Source organism: Myotis nattereri (assembly GCF_964212035.1).
Source record: "Myotis nattereri genome assembly, chromosome: 3".
In the NCBI taxonomy this organism is placed as follows: domain Eukaryota; kingdom Metazoa; phylum Chordata; class Mammalia; order Chiroptera; family Vespertilionidae; genus Myotis; species Myotis nattereri.
Window position 1 is genome coordinate 199,579,235 of NC_138077.1, and position 21,252 is coordinate 199,600,486.

At 50.9% G+C, this 21,252-nt stretch overlaps 1 protein-coding gene across 1 annotated transcript; it reads right to left on the reverse strand.

Moving 5' to 3' along the window:
- Window positions 1-3,531: 3,531 nt before the first annotated feature.
- TMEM222 (transmembrane protein 222) lies at window positions 3,532-14,492 on the reverse strand. Its single transcript, XM_081086395.1, has 6 exons — window positions 14,287-14,492; window positions 8,685-8,769; window positions 7,456-7,487; window positions 5,838-5,934; window positions 5,625-5,755; window positions 3,532-4,570 (listed from the first exon to the last, which is right to left on the reverse strand). The coding sequence occupies exons 1-6, from the start codon at window positions 14,478-14,480 to the stop codon at window positions 4,483-4,485; spliced, it is 627 nt and encodes a 208-aa protein (XP_080942521.1). The 5' UTR covers window positions 14,481-14,492; the 3' UTR covers window positions 3,532-4,482.
- Window positions 14,493-21,252: the final 6,760 nt, after the last annotated feature.

A 21,252-nucleotide genomic window follows, 5' to 3' on the forward strand; every position in this document is an offset into this window, starting at 1 on the left:
ACCTCTACTGTGCTCAAGGTACTGGGTGTTGCAAACGCCTGGTTTGGGGCTCTTTGTGGCTGCTGGGTGAGCCCGTGGTGATGTCTCTGTTGAGTTGTGCTGTTTGATAGTCGGTCCAGCAGGCATGTCTGGGTACTGAGGGTCCAGAAGACTGTATATTTTGTGGGTGTGAGTATCATATCACTGCCTGTGTGCCATGTCACGGTGTGATGCTGACTGGTGGCTGTTGTCTGTGTGATGTGCTCAGTGACTCTCTGGGGGATCGTGTTGCATGGTGTGTGCATTGTGTATTTCCTACTGTGCTGTATGTGTAACTGAGCTGTGTGTTGCAGTGTGTACTCTGGTACCCTCAGGACCACCAGGTGTGTGTATGTGTGCGCGTACACACATGTGCGCACGCATGTGTATGGAGGTGAGAGGACATTCTGTAAAACTGACCCTGCTCTTGTCTTGTAGGTCTGCCTGGGGCTGGGCAGTGGGCACCTGAGCTCAGGATCCCCAGCAGCACAGGCCTTCCTGCTGTCCCCTCTCCTTCCAGAGGCAGAATCAACAGGTCCTTCCTGCTCTGTTTCAACACTATGGGACAGATCCATTGGTCAATACAAGGGTTTCTCCATCTGTCTGGCTGTTCCAGTCTCAGACACACTCCTGCACCCCCCACCCCCCAAGGTCCCAGAGGGTGCTCAGGATGCCAGGTGGCAGTGCCTGCCCTTTGGGACACTGGCAGGGGACCCCCGTCCTGAAGCAGGTTACCTGTAGGGATCCAGTATGGAGGGGACACCTTCGTAGGTGGCCCCCGCTCCCCTGGCAGCCGAGTTTCAGGGACCAGGAGAAGAGCAGTGAGGGACTAAGGCTGACTCAACCGGCAGCCCCACTAGGAGGAGGAAACACCTTCTCAGGAGGGCCTGATGCAAAACCGGGCCTGGATTCTGATTCCCCAGGGGTGCGTGCGCCCTAGTCTCTGCTTTCAGAAAACCCAGAGCCGATTTGCTGGGCAGGAGAAGCCTGGGACTTGTCCCCAGCTCCGCTGCCAACCTACTCTGTCACTTCTGTCACCCTTGGGCCTTGGCTGCCCTCTGTAGAATGAGTAGCTGCCCACCCTACCCGCTGAGAAGCTGATGGGAACTTGCTTTGAAAGCCAAGTCAGAAGCCTTTATAAGAACCAGGGTAATGGAAGGATTGCCCACTGCAGTCAGACAGCCCTGAGTAGCTCCTGCTCTGCCACTGTGTGACTTTGAGCAGGTCTCTCCATATGAGCTGCAATTTCCTCCCAGTGCAAACTGGGCAGCGGAGTGCGAAGAGCCTATTATAAGGGAAATGAAAGTGCCTGGCACAAGCTGGCATATAGTGGGTACCAGGTGATCCCTCTCCAACATAGTCCCTTCTCACAACCACTGCCCCCGTGTCCACATATGCCTCCTGGGAAGTGCTGGTCACGGCAGCGAGGCTCCCACACCCTCTGTCCCTGGGGAATCCCTTTGGGCATCCCATTCTGCTCCCAGATGCTGCCCTACCCTGCGAATGGCTTTGGGCCCTAGATTACATTTACTTTAAGACCATGGACCAAGGCCACACAAAAGCTTTGAGACCCCACAAGTCTGCTTCATTCCACTCTGCCTGTCATGCTACTTGGTATGGATTCAAGGACCAGATCCCCAAGAGAGGAGGTGGGGCCGGAGAGGACTAAATGACACCCCACTCCTTTCCTCCCTCATCAGAACTGGCTCCAGTACTGTTATCACCACTCTGAGTACCTGTGCGTCACTCAGCCACCCCAGCCCAAGGTCCATCCTCCCCCACTCTGTTGCAAGTCCGTTTTCTTTTCTGAGCCTCTTTTTACTGATCTGTTAAATGGGGGTAATCCCTTCATTTATGGTTTTCACTGCAATTTAATGAGATCCCTTCATAAATAAACACATGCAGGTACCACTGTCCTCAGAGCTTTACTGCTGACTACTCCCTGTCCCTTCACACCCTGGCCATCCGTGTCCCCTACCCCCACTGCAGGGTGCCTCCCCACCGCGGTCACCTGCTTGTGGGGCATGGGCTGTGCCTGTGCGCTGCGGCCACTGGCTTAGTGCCCCAGTCCTTCGGAGAAACAGCCCCTCCCCACTTCCCTCCTTGTGCCCCAGCGATGCCATCTCACAGGGTGGTCCCGAGGGGGGGCTGCAGAGCCAAGCTGCTGGGTTTGAACATGGTGCTACTTGTCCTACCTCAGTTTACTTCTCTGCTTATTTGTTCATTGGTAAAATGGGGATGGTACACTGACCTCAAAGGCTCCGTGACAAGGCTGTCACCCAGCCAGTCCTCAGTATCTGCTGGGTGATTTTCATGGCCCCCGTTTATGCCCTTTCTCTCAAGGCTAACTGAAAATCCTGCCAGGCAGAAGCAGGCCTTAAAACGTTTCCCTATTTTGCTGTGATTTTTCTCTGTACCGGAACTCCCCTTCCCCCCCTCCCCCCACCAATCAATTCTCAGATGGACCTCACTATGCAAGAAAGATGTTTGAAAATGGAATTTTTCTGAAGTGGGGAGGAACTTCAGGCTTGGAAACCACAGCACTGTGGGTCTGGTGTGAGCTGGGATAGCTGATCCGGGGCTCTGAGGGCCAACAGCTAGAGCCGTCCTCAAAGCCATCCTCAGGATGAACACAAAGGGCTCAAGATCCAGAGACCATTGCCGAAACCGGTTTGGCTCAGTGGATAGAGCGTCAGCCTGCGGACTGAAAGGTCCCAGGTTCGATTCCGGTCAAGGGCATGTACCTGGGTTGCGGGCACATCCCCAGTAGGAGATGTGCAGGAGGCAGCTGATCGATGTTTCTCTCTCATTGATGTTTCTAACTCTCTATCTCTCTCCCTTCCTCTCTGTAAAAAATCAATAAAATATATTAAAAAAAAAAAAAAAAAAAAAAAAAAAAGATCCAGAGACCAAATCCTTCACTGGCTCAACTAGGTGACGCCCGGCACAGGGCAAGGTTAGGAGGCTCCTCCAAGGAAGCGACCTTTAAACTGGGCCTGGGCAGAAAGGCCATGCTTTTAACTCAGGACTGAGGTGGGAGGAAGCTGGAGAGCAGGGCGTGTGGTGGAGAATGCAGGGCCCGGAAGGCCACAGTGGAGGCACATGGAGCAGGACAGCGACCGGGTCACTGGGGGTCAGCACAAGGAACTTGGCCATGTGACTGATGAACACGGCAGGAGCCAGGGGCTGGGGCGCTCTCGGCTCATCCCAAACTGTAGACCCCGGGGCTGTGGTCTGCTCAGCCCCACCCCCAGTCCTATTGCCGAGTTCCTCCCCACAGGGAGTATGGGAAGGATTTCAATGTTCATTTGCCTTGAAGAGAAAGCTTTGGGACAGTGGGTGAGGGACGCCCAGAGCCTGGGCCCAGGGCAGGATACCTGGGGGATGCTCCAACCCTGTAAGCCAGGCACTGGGTGAAGACTTAACCAGACCCCTTGCCAGGGGCAGAGGTACCCAAGGACACCAAGGAGAAACGAGTTGAAGAAGTGAAGGGAGAAAACAAGGACAAGGCACTTTCTGGAGTTAAAATTCTTTATTGTCCTGTCCAGGGAGTGCCTCCTCCCCACCCCCACAGGAATCCGTGGGGAGGGGGGAGGGGCAGCACAGGCCCTTCCCACAGCGAGGAGAGAAGAGGGAACCCTGGTGAGGAGGAAACAGCTCCCCTCAGCTCCGTGATGGCGCTGGCTGCTCTGGCACATCTTGGACCCAAGGGGTGCCATCCCGAGTGAGGCCCACACCTGGGGCTGGGGCCAGGCTTTGCTTCCGCTGCTCTGGTCTGCAGGGTGTCACTCTGGACACATCAGTGTCACTCATCTCTCCAGCCTGACTGGGGGGCCCAGGCCCCAATGAGCTGAGGGATGTGGGCTCAAGTGGGAGCTGGGCCCTGGGAGAGTGGGTAGAAGGGGCTGCACGGTCTGGAGGACCCCAGGAGATGGGGCACAAACTACCCCTAGTGCAGCTTCTGGCCAAAGGGGGCCACCCAGCCCTGCTGGACCATTCCAGAGGCCAGCAGAGGCACAGGTGGCTTAGCTTATGGAGACTTCCTGGTGTTCCCCGCCCACCCCAGGACCGAGCCCTGGCAGGAGAACAGGCTCCAAATCCAGCTCTGACCAGTCTGGTGGCTCCAAATACCCTCTCCTCCCCACCAGGCACTGAGCTGAGGCAGCACAGGAGCAGCTATAGGGAGAAGTTAAAACCTTTCCAACAGATGGGCAGAGAGGGTGCCTCAAGCACAGGGGTCACCAGCCTGGGGAGGAGGGCACAGGGAACTTCTGAGTGACCAGTGAGACACCATACGCAGCTACACCCCCCGCCCCCCCAGCCCTGCTCATCCTCGGCCTATTCCAGCCCACCAAGCCCAGACTCTTGGGTCAAAACCAGCAGCAGGCCCATCCCTGCCTTTTGGGGAGAGGAAAAGAATCTGGAACCAAAAGGAGTGGCAGGTCCAAGACCATGAGGCAGCCATCACCGAAGGTTAAAGACCAGGCTGGCAGTTAAGATGATGCTCAGGAGGAGGACGAAGGGTAGCCAGGTCTTCACGAAGGCCCCGACACTGTGAGGAGAGGGGAGTATTGGTGGGAAGGGCCAGGTGAGTGAGCCACCCCAAGCCCCACCCATCCCAACCCAGGAGGGGCTGCTGTCCCCGAGGAAGCTCCTGGAACCGTGCCCTCACCCCATAATTTGGTCCAAGGGACTGGCTGGGCCTGGCACCCGCTATGGAGGACTGCCACCTACAGTCCTTGGCAGGAGATGCTCCAGGCTCCTGGTGGAGACGTGGCACCGCCCTGGTGGGTGACAGATGTGCCCACCTTCTCTAGAACTTATTGGTTCCACCCACAACCACCCCAGTCTCTGGGGAGAGGTCTCCAGTCAGAGGACCAGGCCCTTGTCTGGGCATGAAAGCCAGGAGCAGCGGCTGCACACAGCTTTTCTAATGGAGCCCCCGAGAGGGGAGGAGTCGGCAGGAGTGAACAGTGTTGTGGCTGGAGTCAGGGCTCTGGGTACAACCCCGGCTCTGCCTCAGTGTGTGCGTGGCCAGTTACAGACTTCTCAGGGGACCTCTGAGAGCCTCTGCACTGTAAAGACTCCCAAGAGTCTCCTTTCAGAAGCTCTCAGTGATGAGCGCAGCCGAGAAAAGCCTGGAGAGGCGGCCTGGCTGCCAGGGGCGGGCCGGCTCCAAGTGGGCAGGTCACTCACCCTCTCTGAGCTGCCTTTATCTGTGAATTGAGACTAACACCTTTGACCTCACACGTCATGAAGCTGTGACCTCCAAGGTCCTCCTGAGCCACCACTGGGGCCCACCTGCTCAGAACCCTGCCTCAGACGCTGGAAGCTGGGAAGGGACCCTGTGGGGCAGTCACCCACTCTCCTGTGCACCCACAGTCTCTCCACGGAGCCAGAATCATTACCCCCAGTTTACCAAGAACAGCTGCAGCTGAGAGCCAACGCAGTCACCCGAGATCTCACAGTGAGCAAGTGACAGAGCTGGGCTTGGGACCCGGTGCAGCTGACCTTTAGCCCAGCCACCTCCTTGTCCAACAGGAACTCAGCTAGTTCTTCTAGAACCTTCAACATCTCCAAGGGGTGGTGGGAGGTGGGTAGCTCACCTGACATACTTCCCATAGAGCAGGCAGAAGAAGCAGACTGTCACCATGTTCCAGGTGGTGCTATTGTTGTAGCGCATCAGGTTCAGGGCCAACGCCACGTGTGAGTGGCAGTTGTCACAGCAGAGATTGTGCTGGATGCAGGAAGGGGGGGTCATGCCGGGCTGTGGGGGAAGCTCCCACCCTGGCTCCCACCCCCAGGAGCGGCTCACCTACCATGCGGTGCTTGTACTCCTCAGAGGCGTCGTGCACAGCTGTGTCCCACGCATTGGGCCCGCTGGCGTATACCCGAGCAGGGTCCAACTTCCAGTACCTGAGGGGAGAGGGGGTTCTGGGCACTGGCTCAGCTCCACCAACGTTCCCTGGTGCCCGCTCTGTGCAGGGCCCTGAGCTGGGTATTGAAACTGCAGGGGAGAGCCAGGTCCAGGGCCGTGTGACAGTGTGATACGCCCAATGCCAGGTGGATCCTGGGGAGGACATGAGCTAACTCAGCTGGGGTGACACCGAGTCCAGCCCGAAGAGGAGTTAGCCAGGCACAGAACAGGGAGTGGGTACCTTAGGCAGAGGGAACAGCCTGAACAGAGGAAGAGGCACAAAACTGCGCAGTATGTAGCCAAGATCAAGGGAGGAACAGGGTGACGGGATGCCGGGAGGTGAGGCTGGAGATACAGGCAGAGCCATGTCGCAGAGGGCTTGACTATCACCCTGAGGAGTATATCCATCAGAAAGCATTCCCTCCCATCTCCCCACAAGGAGATCAGGGTGAGTGGGAGAGCAGCTGGGGAAGCTAAAGCTCATAAACCTCAAGCTGGGTGAGACCCGGAGGGAGTGCTGGGAGGTCAGAGCGCCCTCTGGCTGCTGTGAGTGGAATGGCTTGGTACCGAAGCCTAGAGCCCCGATTTTCAACGGGTGTGCCCCAAGAATTTTTAAAGCATTTCAATACCTGACTATTTAGTCAGGGCACTGATCTCTTTTCCCTTAGACTGTCAAATTAAAAAAATGACAACAGCTAACACAACAACAGCTGTCTGGTGTCAATGAATCACAAGTATACATTTTTTTTTCTTTTTGTCAAATCAGCAAAAAATTTTTTGGGTGTGCCACAGAATTTTAGTAATTAGTTTATGTGTGCCAGGATATGAAAAAGGGTGAAAATTGCTGGCCCAGACACAGGGGACCAGTGAGAAACCATCACGGCCTGGGCGGGGGCTGCTCAGGGGTTCCTGCCCAGAAATGGGTGCCAGGAGCTTCCCACAGCAGCAGGCAGCAGAAAGCCAGCTCAGAGGCCCTGGGCCCACATGTTCACCTGCCTGAGGAAGCCGCGGGCTGCCTCTGCTGGGTGTGACACCCACTACTCCTTGGGCCCGGCCCTCCTGGGTGCAGCCTCTGGCAACAGAGCACCTGATGCTGTTGCGAGCATACAGATGACAGAGGCACTGTCACCAGAACCACATTTGAGGTGGGCCTCCGAGAGAGAAAACTTAAAGCAAGCCAGCAGTAGCTCCCAGAGGACTTGAACTGCTTTTATTCTCTCTGACCAGAACTTTCCAGGGGAGTTCCAAACAATGCCTCCTACACCTTAAATGGTGTGTTCACTCCTTGAGGGACAGGAGAAAGAGTCTAGGTTTTGGAGTGAGACAGACCTGGGTGTGAGTCCCAACTCTGCCACTTCCTGTGTGATCTTGACCAAGTCTCGTCCCTTTCCTCACCCTTCCAATGGAGTTGAAAACACGACTTTGAAGAGCTGAGGCAAGGTCTAGCTGGCCTGTGGATAAAGGACCCAGCCAGGAGGAACCTGGCCCTAGGGCCAGCCACATGGGTGCTCATCACTTACTTGACAGGCTTCCCAAAGGCCATGTTGTCTTCCTGTGAGGGACAAGAGCAGAGGTCAGTGGGGAGCCCACATCCAGCCTGGAAGATAGACCGGGGTTGGCGGTGGAAGTGCAGTGACTTAGGAGGCACGTTGGGTGGGCAGCAGTGGGGCCCGGGCCCTGCTCTGGGGCCGGGTCGGTTTGTGAAGTGCCAGCAGCAGCATGTTGGTGGAAAGAAGGCAGCGTGGCACCGAGCCCTGTACACCGAGACCAAAGACTCGGGGTGCCAGGCACAACTGCCCCTTGGTGTGGCTCCTAGTGAATTCTCTCACACTCTCTGGGCCTCATTTTCTTCAAGTCCTCTGGTCAATTTCTGAACCTTCCTGGTATGAATGAGGACACCCTGACCTCCCGACCCAACAGCAGTGCCCAGAGAGCCCGTCTCTGCATCTGCCAGTCCGATTGCATTCAGAGCAGGACAGGGAAGGGGGGAGGGAGTTTGAGAGGCCTTCCATGAGGGAGGCATTTTAGCCAGGTCCTAAACCTGCCACATAAGATGTGTAGGGACAGATTCTGGGTTCAGAATCTGCTGACAGCTGGTCAAAGATAAATTATCATAAAAGTATATGACAGTGAAAGCAATGGCTATGAAAGGCCTTTCTGTGTAAGATGATCATGACAACTATTAATATAAACAGGCTGATGCCACCACATACCCCCTTTACTTCAGCTTCTGATGAAGCTGCAACCTCGAAATAGCCAGGAACAAGCCCACTACACCCATTTGGGGCACATTCCCCCCAAAAGACCTGAGAACATAGCTGATTCATAGTAGGGAGCCCACCCCCTCTTCTCCATGGCCACACCGAGGGAACCATGTCAGCCTCCCCTGTGTCCCCAGCTTGTGACTCCCACCTTCTGAAGGTCCAGAGATGTGGTTCCTGGATGGTCTGACTCCACTCTTGCCTCTAACCCCTACCCATGTCTCAGTACCCAAGGGGTGGGCAAAGGGCTGGGTCAGTTACTTAAGAATCCTTCTGGCCACACTGCCCTCCTGGCCTGTCCTGGAGGCAAGAGAAGGGGTAAGTAAAGGCGTCAAACACTGGTGAGGATCAGAGGGCCAGGGCCCGGGCTGCGTGCTGGCTGCATTCTCTTGGGTCTCAGGGAGATAGGGAGCTGCCTGCAGGCAAGACAGGCCAACCTTCCACTTAAGCCCTGGAACCCTCCAGAGGGGGGAAGAACGGGGACTCACCGAGACAAAGTAGGGGCCAGCAAAGTCCCGAATGACTCCTGTGGACGTGCAGATGCCCATGTGGCCAATGATGGGGAAAAACCACCTGCAAGAAGAAAGGATGGGGAAGGAGCTGAGCTTCGGGGATCTTGCAGCCGGTTAGACAGACGGCAGGGACCCTCCATCCAGTGTGAGAACATGAGACTGCAGCTGTGTGTGATGGGTGCCAAAGGGTGGCTGGAGGGGCTGGGGAAGCACAGAAGAGGGGCAAGTGCCAGTGAACAGTAAAGGGAGACCACCCCACAGAATGGCTAGAACTAAAAGGATGATAACGTTGAGTGGGTGAGGATGAGGAGCAACCGAACACTCATGCACTGCTGGTGGGAGTATAAACACTTTCGAAAAACTGGCAATATACTCTATGCCTCAACAATCCCACTTCAGAGTATACACCCAACGGAAACAAATGCCCTGAACAAGAAAGTTCATAGCACCTTTATGTAAAATAGCCAGAAACAACATTTTTCAAAACTCATTGAACTTCACACTTAAAATATATGCACTTTATTAGTTATCAGCTATCCTATATAATAAAAGCCTAACATGCAAATTGCCCCCTTGGGAGTTCTACCACTCGCTATAATGTGCGCTGACCACCAGGGGGTGGCGCGGAACGAAGGAAGGCCCCGGCTGGCAGCCAGAAGGCCCCAATTGACCCTGATCTGTAGCCAGGCCTAGGGACCCTACAAGTGCACGAATTTCGTGCACTGGGCCTCTAGTATCTCAATGAGTAAGTAACCTGGGGTACAGCCATTTAATGAAATAGTAGGTAACAATGGAAAACAATAAATTTGTGCTACACACAACAAATTCTCACAGATAAAAGGCAGAGTGAAAAAAGAAACATACATACTATTCTGTTTATATGAAGTGCAAGAAAAGGCAGAAGTAATCTATAGTGCTGGAAGACAAAAGAGGGGTGATCTCTGTGGTAAAACTGACCGGCATAAGGAAGTCCTTTGGGTACTGCAAATGTTCTCTACCTTGACCTGGGTGACATAAGTATATGTATGTAAAAACTCACTGAGTCCCACATATACTTAAGATTTAAACATTTTATGGTATATGTTATAGCTCAATGAAAAGTTATTTTTTTTTAAAGGTGGAGGAGGCATTTAAACCAATCTGTGTGTGTGTGTGTGTGTGGTTCAGGGAAGGCTCCTCTGAGGAAATGATGAAGAAACAGTATGTGCAAGGGGAGAGATTAGATGACAGCATGGTGAATTCCAGGAACTGAAAATTCAAATTCTTAAAAGTCATGGGCATTTAAAAAACCCAAATCGCACATGGACCCCAATATGCAAACCACCTAGGAATCCCAGATTAGTCTGCAGTCTGAAAAGCATGGCTCTACGGGCTGGAGAGACCGATCCATTTTTTAAGGGCTGGCAGAGCTACTGGCCAGGTGCTGGTGTCAAGGCTGCACCCTGCTAGGGAGGTGGGGCAAAGCCTGGGGAGTTGCAGCTCAAGGAAGTGATTATGTGGGGCTGGGGCAGTCAGTAAAGACTTCACAGATGAGGTGACTTTTAACTGTATCTGTGAAAGAACAGGGTGCCAACAGGCAGAAAGCAAAACTCTGAAGCTGCAAAGTGCTGCATGTGTCTGGAGAATGGGAGGGGGACAAGAGTGGAGGGAAGGACAGTGGTGAATTCAGAGGTTATTCTGAAATACTGGCAAAAGATGATGGTGATCCTGACCACAGAACTGGTGGTGGTGGTGAGAAGCCAATGGATTAAAATATCTTTGTTTTTTAATTAATGAATTATTTAAAAAACATCTTGTTATTGATTTTTAGAGAGAAAGGAAGGGAGAGGGAGAGAGAGAAAAACATCGATGAGAAACATCATCAATCGGCCGCTTCCTGCACATCCCCTACTGGGGACTGAGCTCACAACCGGTGCAAGTGCCCTAACTGGGAATTAAGCCAGTGACCTCTTGGTTCCTGGTGACACTCAACCACTGAGCCACACTGGCTGGGCTAAAAGATCTTTAAAAGAAAGACTGGACAGTTTTATCATTTTCCATTGGATACAGGTCTCCCAGGTCTGCAGCCTGAGCACCTGGGAGGATGGGGCCAGAGTGTTTTTTTGAGAACATAATTCAGATTCCATCATTCCTTTGCTTAACACCCATTAATGGCTTCCTATTACACTTTAAACTCCTTTCAATAGTTTCGCCCTACTTACCCCTTGAAGTCACCTCATGCCTCTCTAGCTACACTGCCTGCCTCCAATTCCAGGGCACCAAATCCTCCCACTCCAACGCTTATTTTGCATTAGTCTCTGCCCAGAACACTCTTCCCCCAGAGCTTTAGAGTGCTGGCTGTTTCTTATTGTTTAGGTCTCAGCTTGACTGTAACTTCGGAGGTCGTCCCTGACCATGTCTTCTACAGTAGCCACACACCCCCCCAGGCACCCTAGATCCAATTACTTGGTTTTAATTTTTTTATAGTACCTACTGCTTTCTGAAATGATGGTTGCTTACATGTTTACTGTCTGTCTCCTCCCACGAGTGTGTAAGCTACAAGAGAGCAGGATTTTCTCTTATTTATCAGAGTAGCCCCTAAGGCAGTGGTCGGCAAACTGCGGCTCGCGAGCCACATGCGGCTCCTTGGCCCCTTGAGTGTGGCTCTTCCACAAAATACCACGTGCGGGCGCGCACATACAGTGCGGCTGAAACTTCGTGGCCCATGCGCAGAATTCGCGAGCCGCAGTTTACCGACCACTGCCCTAAGGCAATGACTAGCATTCAGCTGGAGCTAAGCATTCATTGACTAAATTATGAGTGAATGAATGCCCCACATTTCAGAGTAGAGTCAGGCTCTGAAATCAGACCTGGGTTGAGTCCTGACTTTGGTTTTATGCTTTTTTTTATTGATTTTAGAGGAAGGGAGAGGGATAGAAACATCAATGAGAGAGAAACAACAATCGACCAGCTGCCTCCTGCACACCTCCCACCAGGCATCCAGCCTGCAACCCTGACCAGGAATCAAACCTGCGACCTCCTGGTTCCTGGGTCGATGCCCAACCACTGAACAACACCAGCTGGATGGTTTGGGGCGAGTTACTCATTCTCATCTATCAGTGACAGGTGGATAGTAATGATAATTACCTCAATGAGGGGCTACTGCGAGGATTTAATAGGATATACTTTGTAAAGTGCTTAGCACACTTCCTTGCACTTGGTAGTTGCTCAGTGTTGTTACCATGATGTGTTCAATAAATGCTTGCTATCTGATCAGCTGGACTGGCATAGAGTAAGCTGCTGAAGACACACAGTGGCCACAGGATGCATCAGACTCAGAATTATGAGAAAGTAGTTTTGCTGGTTTCTCAGACCCTAGCTTCAGGACCCCTCCTGCCTGCTCCTCCCCCCACCCCAATTCCGTTCATCTAGTTGGGGAGAAGGTCTGGGAGCAGTACTCCACATACCACAGCTGTGCTGACATCTGCTGATGGAAATTAAGAATAAAGGAATAAAGGCTAGAGACAGCATCAGAGCCCTGTGCCCAGGGAAGTCCCCAAACAGAAACTCTCAAAGTATTTGTCAGTCTGGAAGCTTCATGAAGGCAAGCTCCACAGGTGCTTTCTATGCAGATCTGGTATATAATAGGTCCTCAATAACTATTTATTGAATGAATGAATGAGTGAATGCTGGAGCTTCTATCTGGGAAGGTAGAATATCTCAATGAAAAAAGCCCCAGCCAAAACCGGTTTGGCTCAGTGGATAGAGCATCGGCTTGCGGACTGAAGGGTCCCGGGTTCGATTCCGGTCAAGGGCATGTACCTGGGCTGTGGGCACTTCCCCAGTGGGGGATGTGCAGGAGGCATCTGATCGATGTTTCTCTCTCATCGATGTTTCTAACTCTCTATCTCTCTCTCTTCCTCTCTGTAAAAAATCAATAAAATATATATATAAAAAAAAAAAGAAAAAGAAAAAAGCCCCAACAGACCAACCGGCGGGGCTCAGTGGTTGAGCATCAACCTATGAAGCAGGAGATGGCGGTTCGATTCCTAGTCAGGGCACATGCCTGGGTGGCGGGCTCAGTCCCCAGTAGAGGGCGTGAAGGAGGCAGCTAATCAATGACTCTCTCTCACCATTGATGTTTCTCTCTCTCTCTCCCTCTCCCTTCCTCTCTGAAATCAATAAAAATATATTTTTTTAAAAAAGAAAAAAGCCCCATGCTGGCTTCTAAGCCTTTATTTCCTCATCTATGAAATGGGATGACAGTATCTATTTTCATTCGGTTGATGTAAGGACTGAATGAGAAAGTGAATATAAAATGTTTGGCCCAGAACAGAGTAAGTACCCAACCTTAGCTGTTTCTATTAGTAATAGTAACTATTATCTGACTTTTCATAAAGAATTATCAACTTCTCTGAGGGGGGTGGACAGATCTTTGGATTCAGCTGCTTCTCCTCTGATCCCCCATCCAGAGAGAGATGACAGCTCCTTGTGCCACATCTGTTCCTAGTTCTGTGCCCTAGGTCAGCAAACATCAGTGTGCGAAGATGGTGGTTCACCTGTCTCTCTCCCTACTGCTGGAGGGTGAGTCATTTTATGTGCACATGAGCTCTTTGGCTCAGTGGATAGAGCGCTGGCCTGGGGACCAAGGGGTCCTGGGTTCGAGTCCGGTCAAGGGCACAAACCTCGGTTGCAGGCTCCTCCCTGGCCGAGGAAACCAATCGATGTGTTTCTCTCACATCGATATTTCTCTGTCTTTCCCTCTCTCTCCCACTCTCAAAAAATCAACGGAAAAATGCTCTCGGGTGAGGAATTAAAAACAAATAAATAAAAAGGACATTTAATGATACAAGAAGCTCAGCTTCACCACCTGAGAAGGCATTTCCTACCTTAGAACGTGGCTGTGAAATTCAGAGAAAAATATGAGAGAGAGCTTGGGCAACTGTCCAGCACTGCGAGCAGTGGCCATTCTCAGCTGTCAAAGGCTGAATGAAGCAGGAGGGCAAACCAGGTCTCCCCAGCCAGAAGCAAAAAAAAAAAAAAAAGGCGGCAACACTGCCTGCGTTCTCTCCTGATGAAAGCTAATGCCACAGAAAGCACCTTTGTCTGGGAGGCAAGCACCCTGGGACCTAAACACGCTTTGCAGCTGAGATGGTGTGTAATCTCCGGGGTCATCCGCCAGACAAAGCGCTGAATCCCAGATCTCTGGGGCCCTAACAATGCTGACATCCCAGGGCGGGTATGACCCTAACAAACTCCTCCGGACTCGGCGGGACAGCTTGTGCACAGAAAGAAATGAATAAACCGTGAATGTGAAGATGTCTTCTCAGGCCGTGTCAGGGGCCCTCCTGCGTACGAGCTTCCCAGCCACAGAGCCCTTCCCGCTGGTCCACAATCGTCCTTCTCCCTGACTCCGAGGTGCAATGAGGGCGGGGGGCACGACCCACCCTCAGCAGAAACCGGCACCGCTCGGGGCCAGGCCTGTGGACCTGGCCGGAGGGGAGGGTTTGCTGTGCATCGGGCCGGAGGCTGGCCCTGGGCGGCCCGAGCACTCCGCGCGGACCCAGGCTCTCCACGTCCACAGGCGGAGAAAACTCACGTGAGCACCGGGATGGGCGTCCACACCACGCAGTAGGGAAAGCGGCTCCGCTCCACGTCCATGGCGCCGCCGCCAGAGCCGCTGGACTGCTTCTGGTCCGTCTCGGCCGCCGTCGGCGCCTCCACTTCCGCCATCCCGGGCGGGGGTGGCTGCCGCGGCAACAGGAGAGGCGAAATCCCTTCCGCTTCCGCCATGCTGTGCGCCCCCGCTCCGGCCCGCCCCTGCTCGGTCGCTGATTTCCGCGTGGCGTCACTTCCGGGAGGCGGGGTCCTCCCAGCTTGGCCTTCCCGCCGGGAATTGGAGTCGCGTCCCTCAGGGCCTGGGTTGCTTGGCCCCGGGCCCTCGGCGCCCTCCAGCTTTGCGCGTTTGCACCTTCACCGCACGGAGACCGACCCAGAACTCTGTAATTCAGTAAGCTGAGGGCTCGCTCCTAAAAGGGGTGATGCAGTCGCTATTTACTGAGCACGTCTTAGGCGCCAAGCACTTGATATATATATTGTTTTTAATCGCCATGAATTGGTTAAACCTGCGAACTTAGGTATTTCTCCCAGGTTACAAGTGAGCAGTTGAGGCTCAAGCGGTGAGGTAAATGGCCACGACTCAAACCCAAGCCCTCTCCCTTGTCCTTTTCATCCCATCATCTCTTACGAGGCGGTGGTAGCATAATGGACGGGTAGACTGAAATATTGTGTGTCGTGTGTGTCGAAGCAGAGACTTGGCTGAAGATATTTGAGCTGGGTCTTGTTTGCCAGGCGGCACCGGGGTGAGAGGCGGGTGGAGGGAACCGTGCAGCTGTGCCAAGAACGGCCTTGCGGAGCACAACGGCTGGAGTAAATCCTGAGCTTTAGATGCGCTCCGATCCCTTCATTGTACAGATGGGAACACTTAGGGAAGGTATATAATTGTCCGAGATATCACACAGCCATATAAAGAAACCATGCTCAGATCTTGGATTCTTTGAGCTTTTTAAAGGATGCCAAGGTAGACCAAAAAATGCAGGGTGGAAAAGGGAAATAGGGAAACAAGGAAGACAGCACTAAAAACCGGGCCAGAGGGAGATATGGACAAGTCCACCAAGGTAGGTGGGAGTTACGCCTTTTTGGGAAGGTCTTCTCCCCTGGAATCACCCTCCCTCAATGCTGATCTACAGAAAAGCTGCTGTCTTGTTTTTTTTTTAATACCTAGTATTTTTTAAAATATATTTTTATTGATATCAGAGAGTAAGAAAGAGGGAGAGATAGAAACATCAACGATGAGAGTCATTGATCGGCTGCCTCCTGCACGCCCCGCACTGGGGATTGAGCCTATAACCTGGGCATGTGCCCTGACCAGGAATCCTATCATCACCTCCAGGTTCGTAGGTTGATGCTCAACCACTGAGCCACAGCAGCCGAACAACACCTAATATTTTAATGCATTCTGAGGGATATGTCCGTCTTTTATGGAACTCTAAGATCCTTGATTTCAGTAGCTAGCATAGTTCCTTGTGCAGAGCAGATGCCAAATATGTTTATTGAATGATTGGATGTTTTTAAAGACCTCATAGATATCACAGATGAAAATGACTCTAACCCACTCAAAACTCTTTGAGTATATTTGTGCTTCTCCTGTGACTCATGTGTGGTGTGTGATCCTCGAAGGGCATCTAGCACAGGGTTTGGAATAGATCAGGTGTGCAGTATGTATTTGTTGAATGAATTAATCACATTACATCTTAATTCAATCACTATAGCTATCTAATCTTCTAAATCACAGGCTCTGAAGAAGGTCTATGCCTTAGACATTCCTCTGCTGTCATTGTCAGCTCGTAATTCTAGTCCTTTATTGTGTGTATAGATGCGTAAACAATGTAAAAGTCTCTCAGGGCCTGCCACAAACTGGGCAGTAGTAACACAAGTACTAGTCTGACAACCTTGTATCTTCCCATAGCACTCCAGATAAACAAAAATATCTTACCATGGTTTACAAGGCCCTGCATTTGCACATGCCCTTTTCTTGTTTGTTCACTATACTATAGTCGTCTTGGCCTTTTTTCATTCCTCTCATGTGCCATGCTCTTTCATGCCCAGGAACTTGGCACACACTGTTCTCTGAAATCCCCCCTGGCCCCCCACACTTAAACTGGCTAGCTTCCATTCATCTGAGATTAAATGTCACTTTCTCAGAGAGACCTTCCCTGACCACCCAATCTAAATTAGAAAGGCCCTGGCACTCTCCCTTGAGACACCCTATTCTTTTCTTCACAGCACATTGGTAGCTGTGTACTATTGGACTCCCCCACTCAGCTGGAAACTCCTTGAGGGCAGGAACTCCCTGTTCACTTCTGTAAACCCAATGCCTAGTATTGTCTAGCACATAGCATTTGCTTAATAAATACTTGCTAAATTGGATGAATGGCAAATATTTCATTGGTGTCTACAGACAGTCTAAGGAAAGGAACCTAGCTTATCACCCACTACCTCTCGGTGCCCCAAGCTTTTTTAAGGGACCCATGGAGGTTGATTGGTACAGTGCTCTGGAGTAGGTTCTCACCAGAGAGCCCTAGCTCTCTTCCCTATGACCTGCACCATCCTACCTTTGGCCTAGGTAGCTGCATGTCTTAGGCAGGCACATGAGGAGGGCCAGGTACCTGGAGGTCTAGCTCCTCCGACTCCTCTGGGGCACCTACCCCAGGCTTGTTCCCCACCAAAGCCCATTCACAAGGCCCTCTCACACATACACATTACCTTGTTTCTCTCACCCACTGTAAAAACCTTCCTGGCTTGTGCCCTTTCCTCCTCTGTGGCTGCCACCCCTATCACCCACAGACAGATGGGAAATCTCCATCAAAGACTAACACTTCCTTCCAGGCCCAGGATCACAGCGGGGTCCTGGAAGAAGCTCCTCTAACAGAGCTCAGGAAAGGATTGATAGGGCTCATAGCTACCCCTCCCCCAACACATACGACCTAAAATAGGAATGACCATCTGGATCCACTTATAGGGCAGGCTGGGGGAGGGAAGGAGGGCAGAGCTGGAACTGTCAAGCTGGGAAAGCTTGGAGGGTAAGATGTTGCTTGTTTGAAGGGTGAACTCAGGGCACGTTCTCTCTTGGCCCCATGTACAAGTCCCCAGGGCTCACATAATACCTCCCTCAGGCTGTCTCACTCCTCACCCTGACATTCAAGGCCCCCCATGACCCGTCCCCCAACCCCCACCTTCTCTTCCACCCTCATCTCTGTCTCCCTTGGGACTTGCTTGGCATTAATTCACTGGGATGTCTGCCAGTCAGAGGCACTGCATACCTCATGTCTTTGCTCACACTGTTCCTTCAGCAGAATGCCCTTCCTCTATTCTCCTACACCACTTTCAAGGTTTCTAGCAAATGCTTCCTCTTTGCTCCCAGAGCACGGAGGCTGTTTCTACCTATTGAATATTCATGTGTACTTGCATTAGCTGTTTACATGCCTGTCTCCCCCAAGAGACTGCGCACTTCTTGAGAAGGGAACTGACTGGATCTATTGGTTCCTGTATTCAGCACAGCATCCGGCTGATAGGAAGTGCTCAGGGAGTGTCACTGGAGCTATTTGTTGACCATAGGTGGCCCCCTTTAAGGCTCTGGGGAAGAACCTCCTCCATCAATAACCCAGGGAAGCAGGGCTGAACCAGGAGCCATCATGGAGGAGGCTGGAGTTGCTGCTGGGCGTTCTGAAGTGTGTGTGTGGTGTGTGGGAGCGCAGTGTCCTCTCCCCTGCAGCCTTTCTGCTTCTGTTCCATTCATTACCTTCTCTGGTTCCTGGAGACTGGGGTTCTCCCCATGAAACCCTAGACTGTCTCCCAGGATGGCTCCAAACCTTTCCGTGGTGAGGCGGCGATCATTTGAGAACAGACCTGATGCTTTAGATGTCAGAGTTTATGATTTTCTTTTCCATCCCATTTTACAGACGGACAAACATACCCAAGATTATAGAAGGCGCAGCTGGGGTCAGAATCTAAGGCTCCTACTCCCCGGTGGTCAGTAAGGCACTGTGGTTAAACACAGGGGCAGCAAGCCCGGTGTTTGGGCCTCTGTCAGTGGTTGTCATACTTTAGGAAAGTACTGGACCTGTCAGGGCATCAGTTTCCTCATCTCTAAAATGGGAAATGAAAGGAACTCTTACCATTTGCCACAGCATGGATGGAACTGGAGAGCGGATAAATACCACAGGATCTCACTCATTTGTGGAATATAAACATCAGTGTTAGTTATTACAGTAGTTAAGCCTGGCGGATGTGGCTTAGTGGATTGAGCATTGTCCCTTGCACCAAAAGGTCATTGGTTGGATTCCTGGCCAGCGCACATGCCTGGGTTCCAGGCTTGATCCTCGATGGAGGACATGCGGGAGGCAGCCAATCAATGTGATGCTTCTCTCTCATCGATGTTCCTCTCTCTCTTTCCCTTCCTCTCTCTAAAAATCAATAAAAATACTTATATTTTTATAAAGACCACACATTATCATTGTAGGACTCTTAACCACTTAAAAAGCACTTTGATGTGCATAACCTCACTATGAGTTGGCGCTTCCTTGCAATGCAGTGAAGTAACTAGAGCAGTATCATAACACCCACTTTATCGATGAAGAAGATGCACTTGGAGACGTTCAGAAACTTTCCTGAGGTCTAAGTATATATTAGGATTGAGGTTCTGAGTCTCAAACCTGAGCTGTCTCTGCTGGTGACCTCTTTTAGGGCCATTAATGAGTGGATGAGGCTAGCCTGCGATCCTGTAAATTACTATAACAGGTGCAAACTATGCCCTCATTAAGACCAGAACCTATTTTCTTTTTTTAAATATATATATTTTTATTGATTTCAGAGAGGAAGAGAGAAAGATAGAAACAGCAATGGAGAGAATCACTGATCAGCTGCCTCCTGCACACCCCCTGGGGATTGAGCCCTCAACCTGGGCATGTGCCCTGACCAGGAATCAGACCTTGACCACCTGGGTCATATGGGTCGATACTCAACCACTGAGCCACACGGGTCATCCAGAACCTACTTTTGATCCAAACAATAGCGTGCCTCATGCCTTCCCTCCCTGCCAGAGAGCCTGGCACACAGCAGGGCACTTGATGGCAGATGTATGGGAGGATTCACAGTTCCCAGTGTAATGCATGCAGAGATCTTGCACAACCTCCATATTTGCTCTTCCGAATCTTCCAGATACTATGATGGCTCCGGGAGGGCAGGGACTAGTTTGTTGTGTGCATTTTCAGTAAGCCAGTGCCAGGCACATAAGAGGAGTTCAAAAAGTATAACATTAAATAAGAAAGTGACTTCTAAAGAATTGGACCAGGACTCAAGATATTAGGGATCCAGTCCTGGATTTGCTTCTAGCTCACTGGGGTCCTTAGGCAGCCTGGAACCCAGGCATGTGCGCTGGCCAGGAATCCAACCAATGACCTGTTCCCTTTTCCTGCCCCTCTTTGGAATTCATTGTCCCTATTTGTACAATGTGGGGATGGGGCCAGATCAGTGGTTCTTAGCTCTGTTGGTAATTAGAATGAATCTCAGACTTAAAATAATGGGTGGATGCCTGAGACCCACCTCTGACCAATTAAAATAGAATCCCTGGGGTGGGGCATTGGTAGTCTTTACCAATGGTAAAGACTTTATCTTGGGTGACTCTTAACGTATAGCCAGAAATAAGAACCTCTGAGCTAGATGATCTCTTATTGCCTTTTAAGTTCTGCAACCACATTTCAGCATCCTCCTAAGCACAAAGACTGGCAGCCGCCCTCTGGGGCTACACCTGCCCACCACAAACACAGGGGTCCCAATTCTGTCTGTTTTGCTATACACTCACTGTGCAGGCTTATCTTTGCCCCAGGCTCTCTATCAGTATCAGCAGGGTTGGTGAGAGCTTTGAATGTCACACATGCAGAAGCACATAAAAAATGGAACACCATGGTCTTTTTACTGTCTCTAGTTTTGCCTTTTCCAGAATGTCATACAGTTGGAATCATACAGGGTGGCTTTCAGACTGGCCTTTTTCACTGAGTAGCATGCATTTAAAGTTTCTCCATGTCTCTGGCTAGAGCTCATTTCTTGTTGTCACTGAATATTCCATTGTATGGCCGTACCACAGTTTACCCATTTACATTTTGAAGGACTTATTGGTTGCTTCCAGAATTTGGCAATTATGACTAAAGCTGTTATAGATATTCATGTAGGTTTTTGCATGGACCCAAGTTTTCAATTCATTTAGGTACATACTAAGGAGAGCAATTGCTGGGTCCTATGGCAAGGCTACATTCCTTTGTAAGAAACTGCCAAACTACCTTTCAAAGTGGCTGTACCATTTTGCTTTCACACCAGCAATAAGTGAGAGTTCCTGTTGCTCCACATCCTTTGGTCTTGTCAGCTTTTTTATTCTAGCCATCCTAAAGGTGTGTAGTAGTATTTCATTCATTTAATTTGTAATTCCCTAATGACGAGCATCTTTTCATGTTTACTAGTCACCTGTATGTCCTCTTTGTTAAGATTTTTATTCAGATCTTTTGTCCACTTTTTAAATTGGGTTGTTTTCTTTTTTTTTTTTTTTAAATTGGGTTGTTTTCATATTGTTAAGAGTTTTTTGCTATATTATGGATGCCTTTTATCTGATATATTTTGCAAATTATTTTCTCCTAAGTACTTTTTAATTGTAGGGCAGCTGACGAGGACTGAAAAGGTGGAGCACAGTGAATGATTCTGTATGCCAGTGTAATGGTGGATACACAACATCATGCATTTGTCAAAACTGACAGAACTGTACAATACAAAGAGTGAACTCTATTCTAAACTATAGACTTTAGTTAATAATGTATCAATATTGGTTCATTAATTGTAACAAATATACCATACTAAGGCAAGATGTTAACAATAGGGCAAACTTAGCCAGGGAGAAAGGAAGTATCTGGGACTCTGTACTATCTGCTCAATTTTCTGTATGCTTAAAACTGCTCTA

Coding starts and splice junctions, on each gene's coding strand:
- TMEM222 (XM_081086395.1), bottom strand. CDS start 14,480: ATGGCGGAAGCGGAAGGGATTTCGCCTCTCCTGTTGCCGCGGCAGCCA. Junction 7,488..8,684: donor CTGGCCCCTACTTTGTCTCG/GTGAGTCCCCGT, acceptor TGTCCCTCACAG/GAAGACAACATGGCCTTTGG. Junction 4,571..5,624: donor CTCTATGGGAAGTATGTCAG/GTGAGCTACCCA, acceptor CTCTCCTCACAG/TGTCGGGGCCTTCGTGAAGA.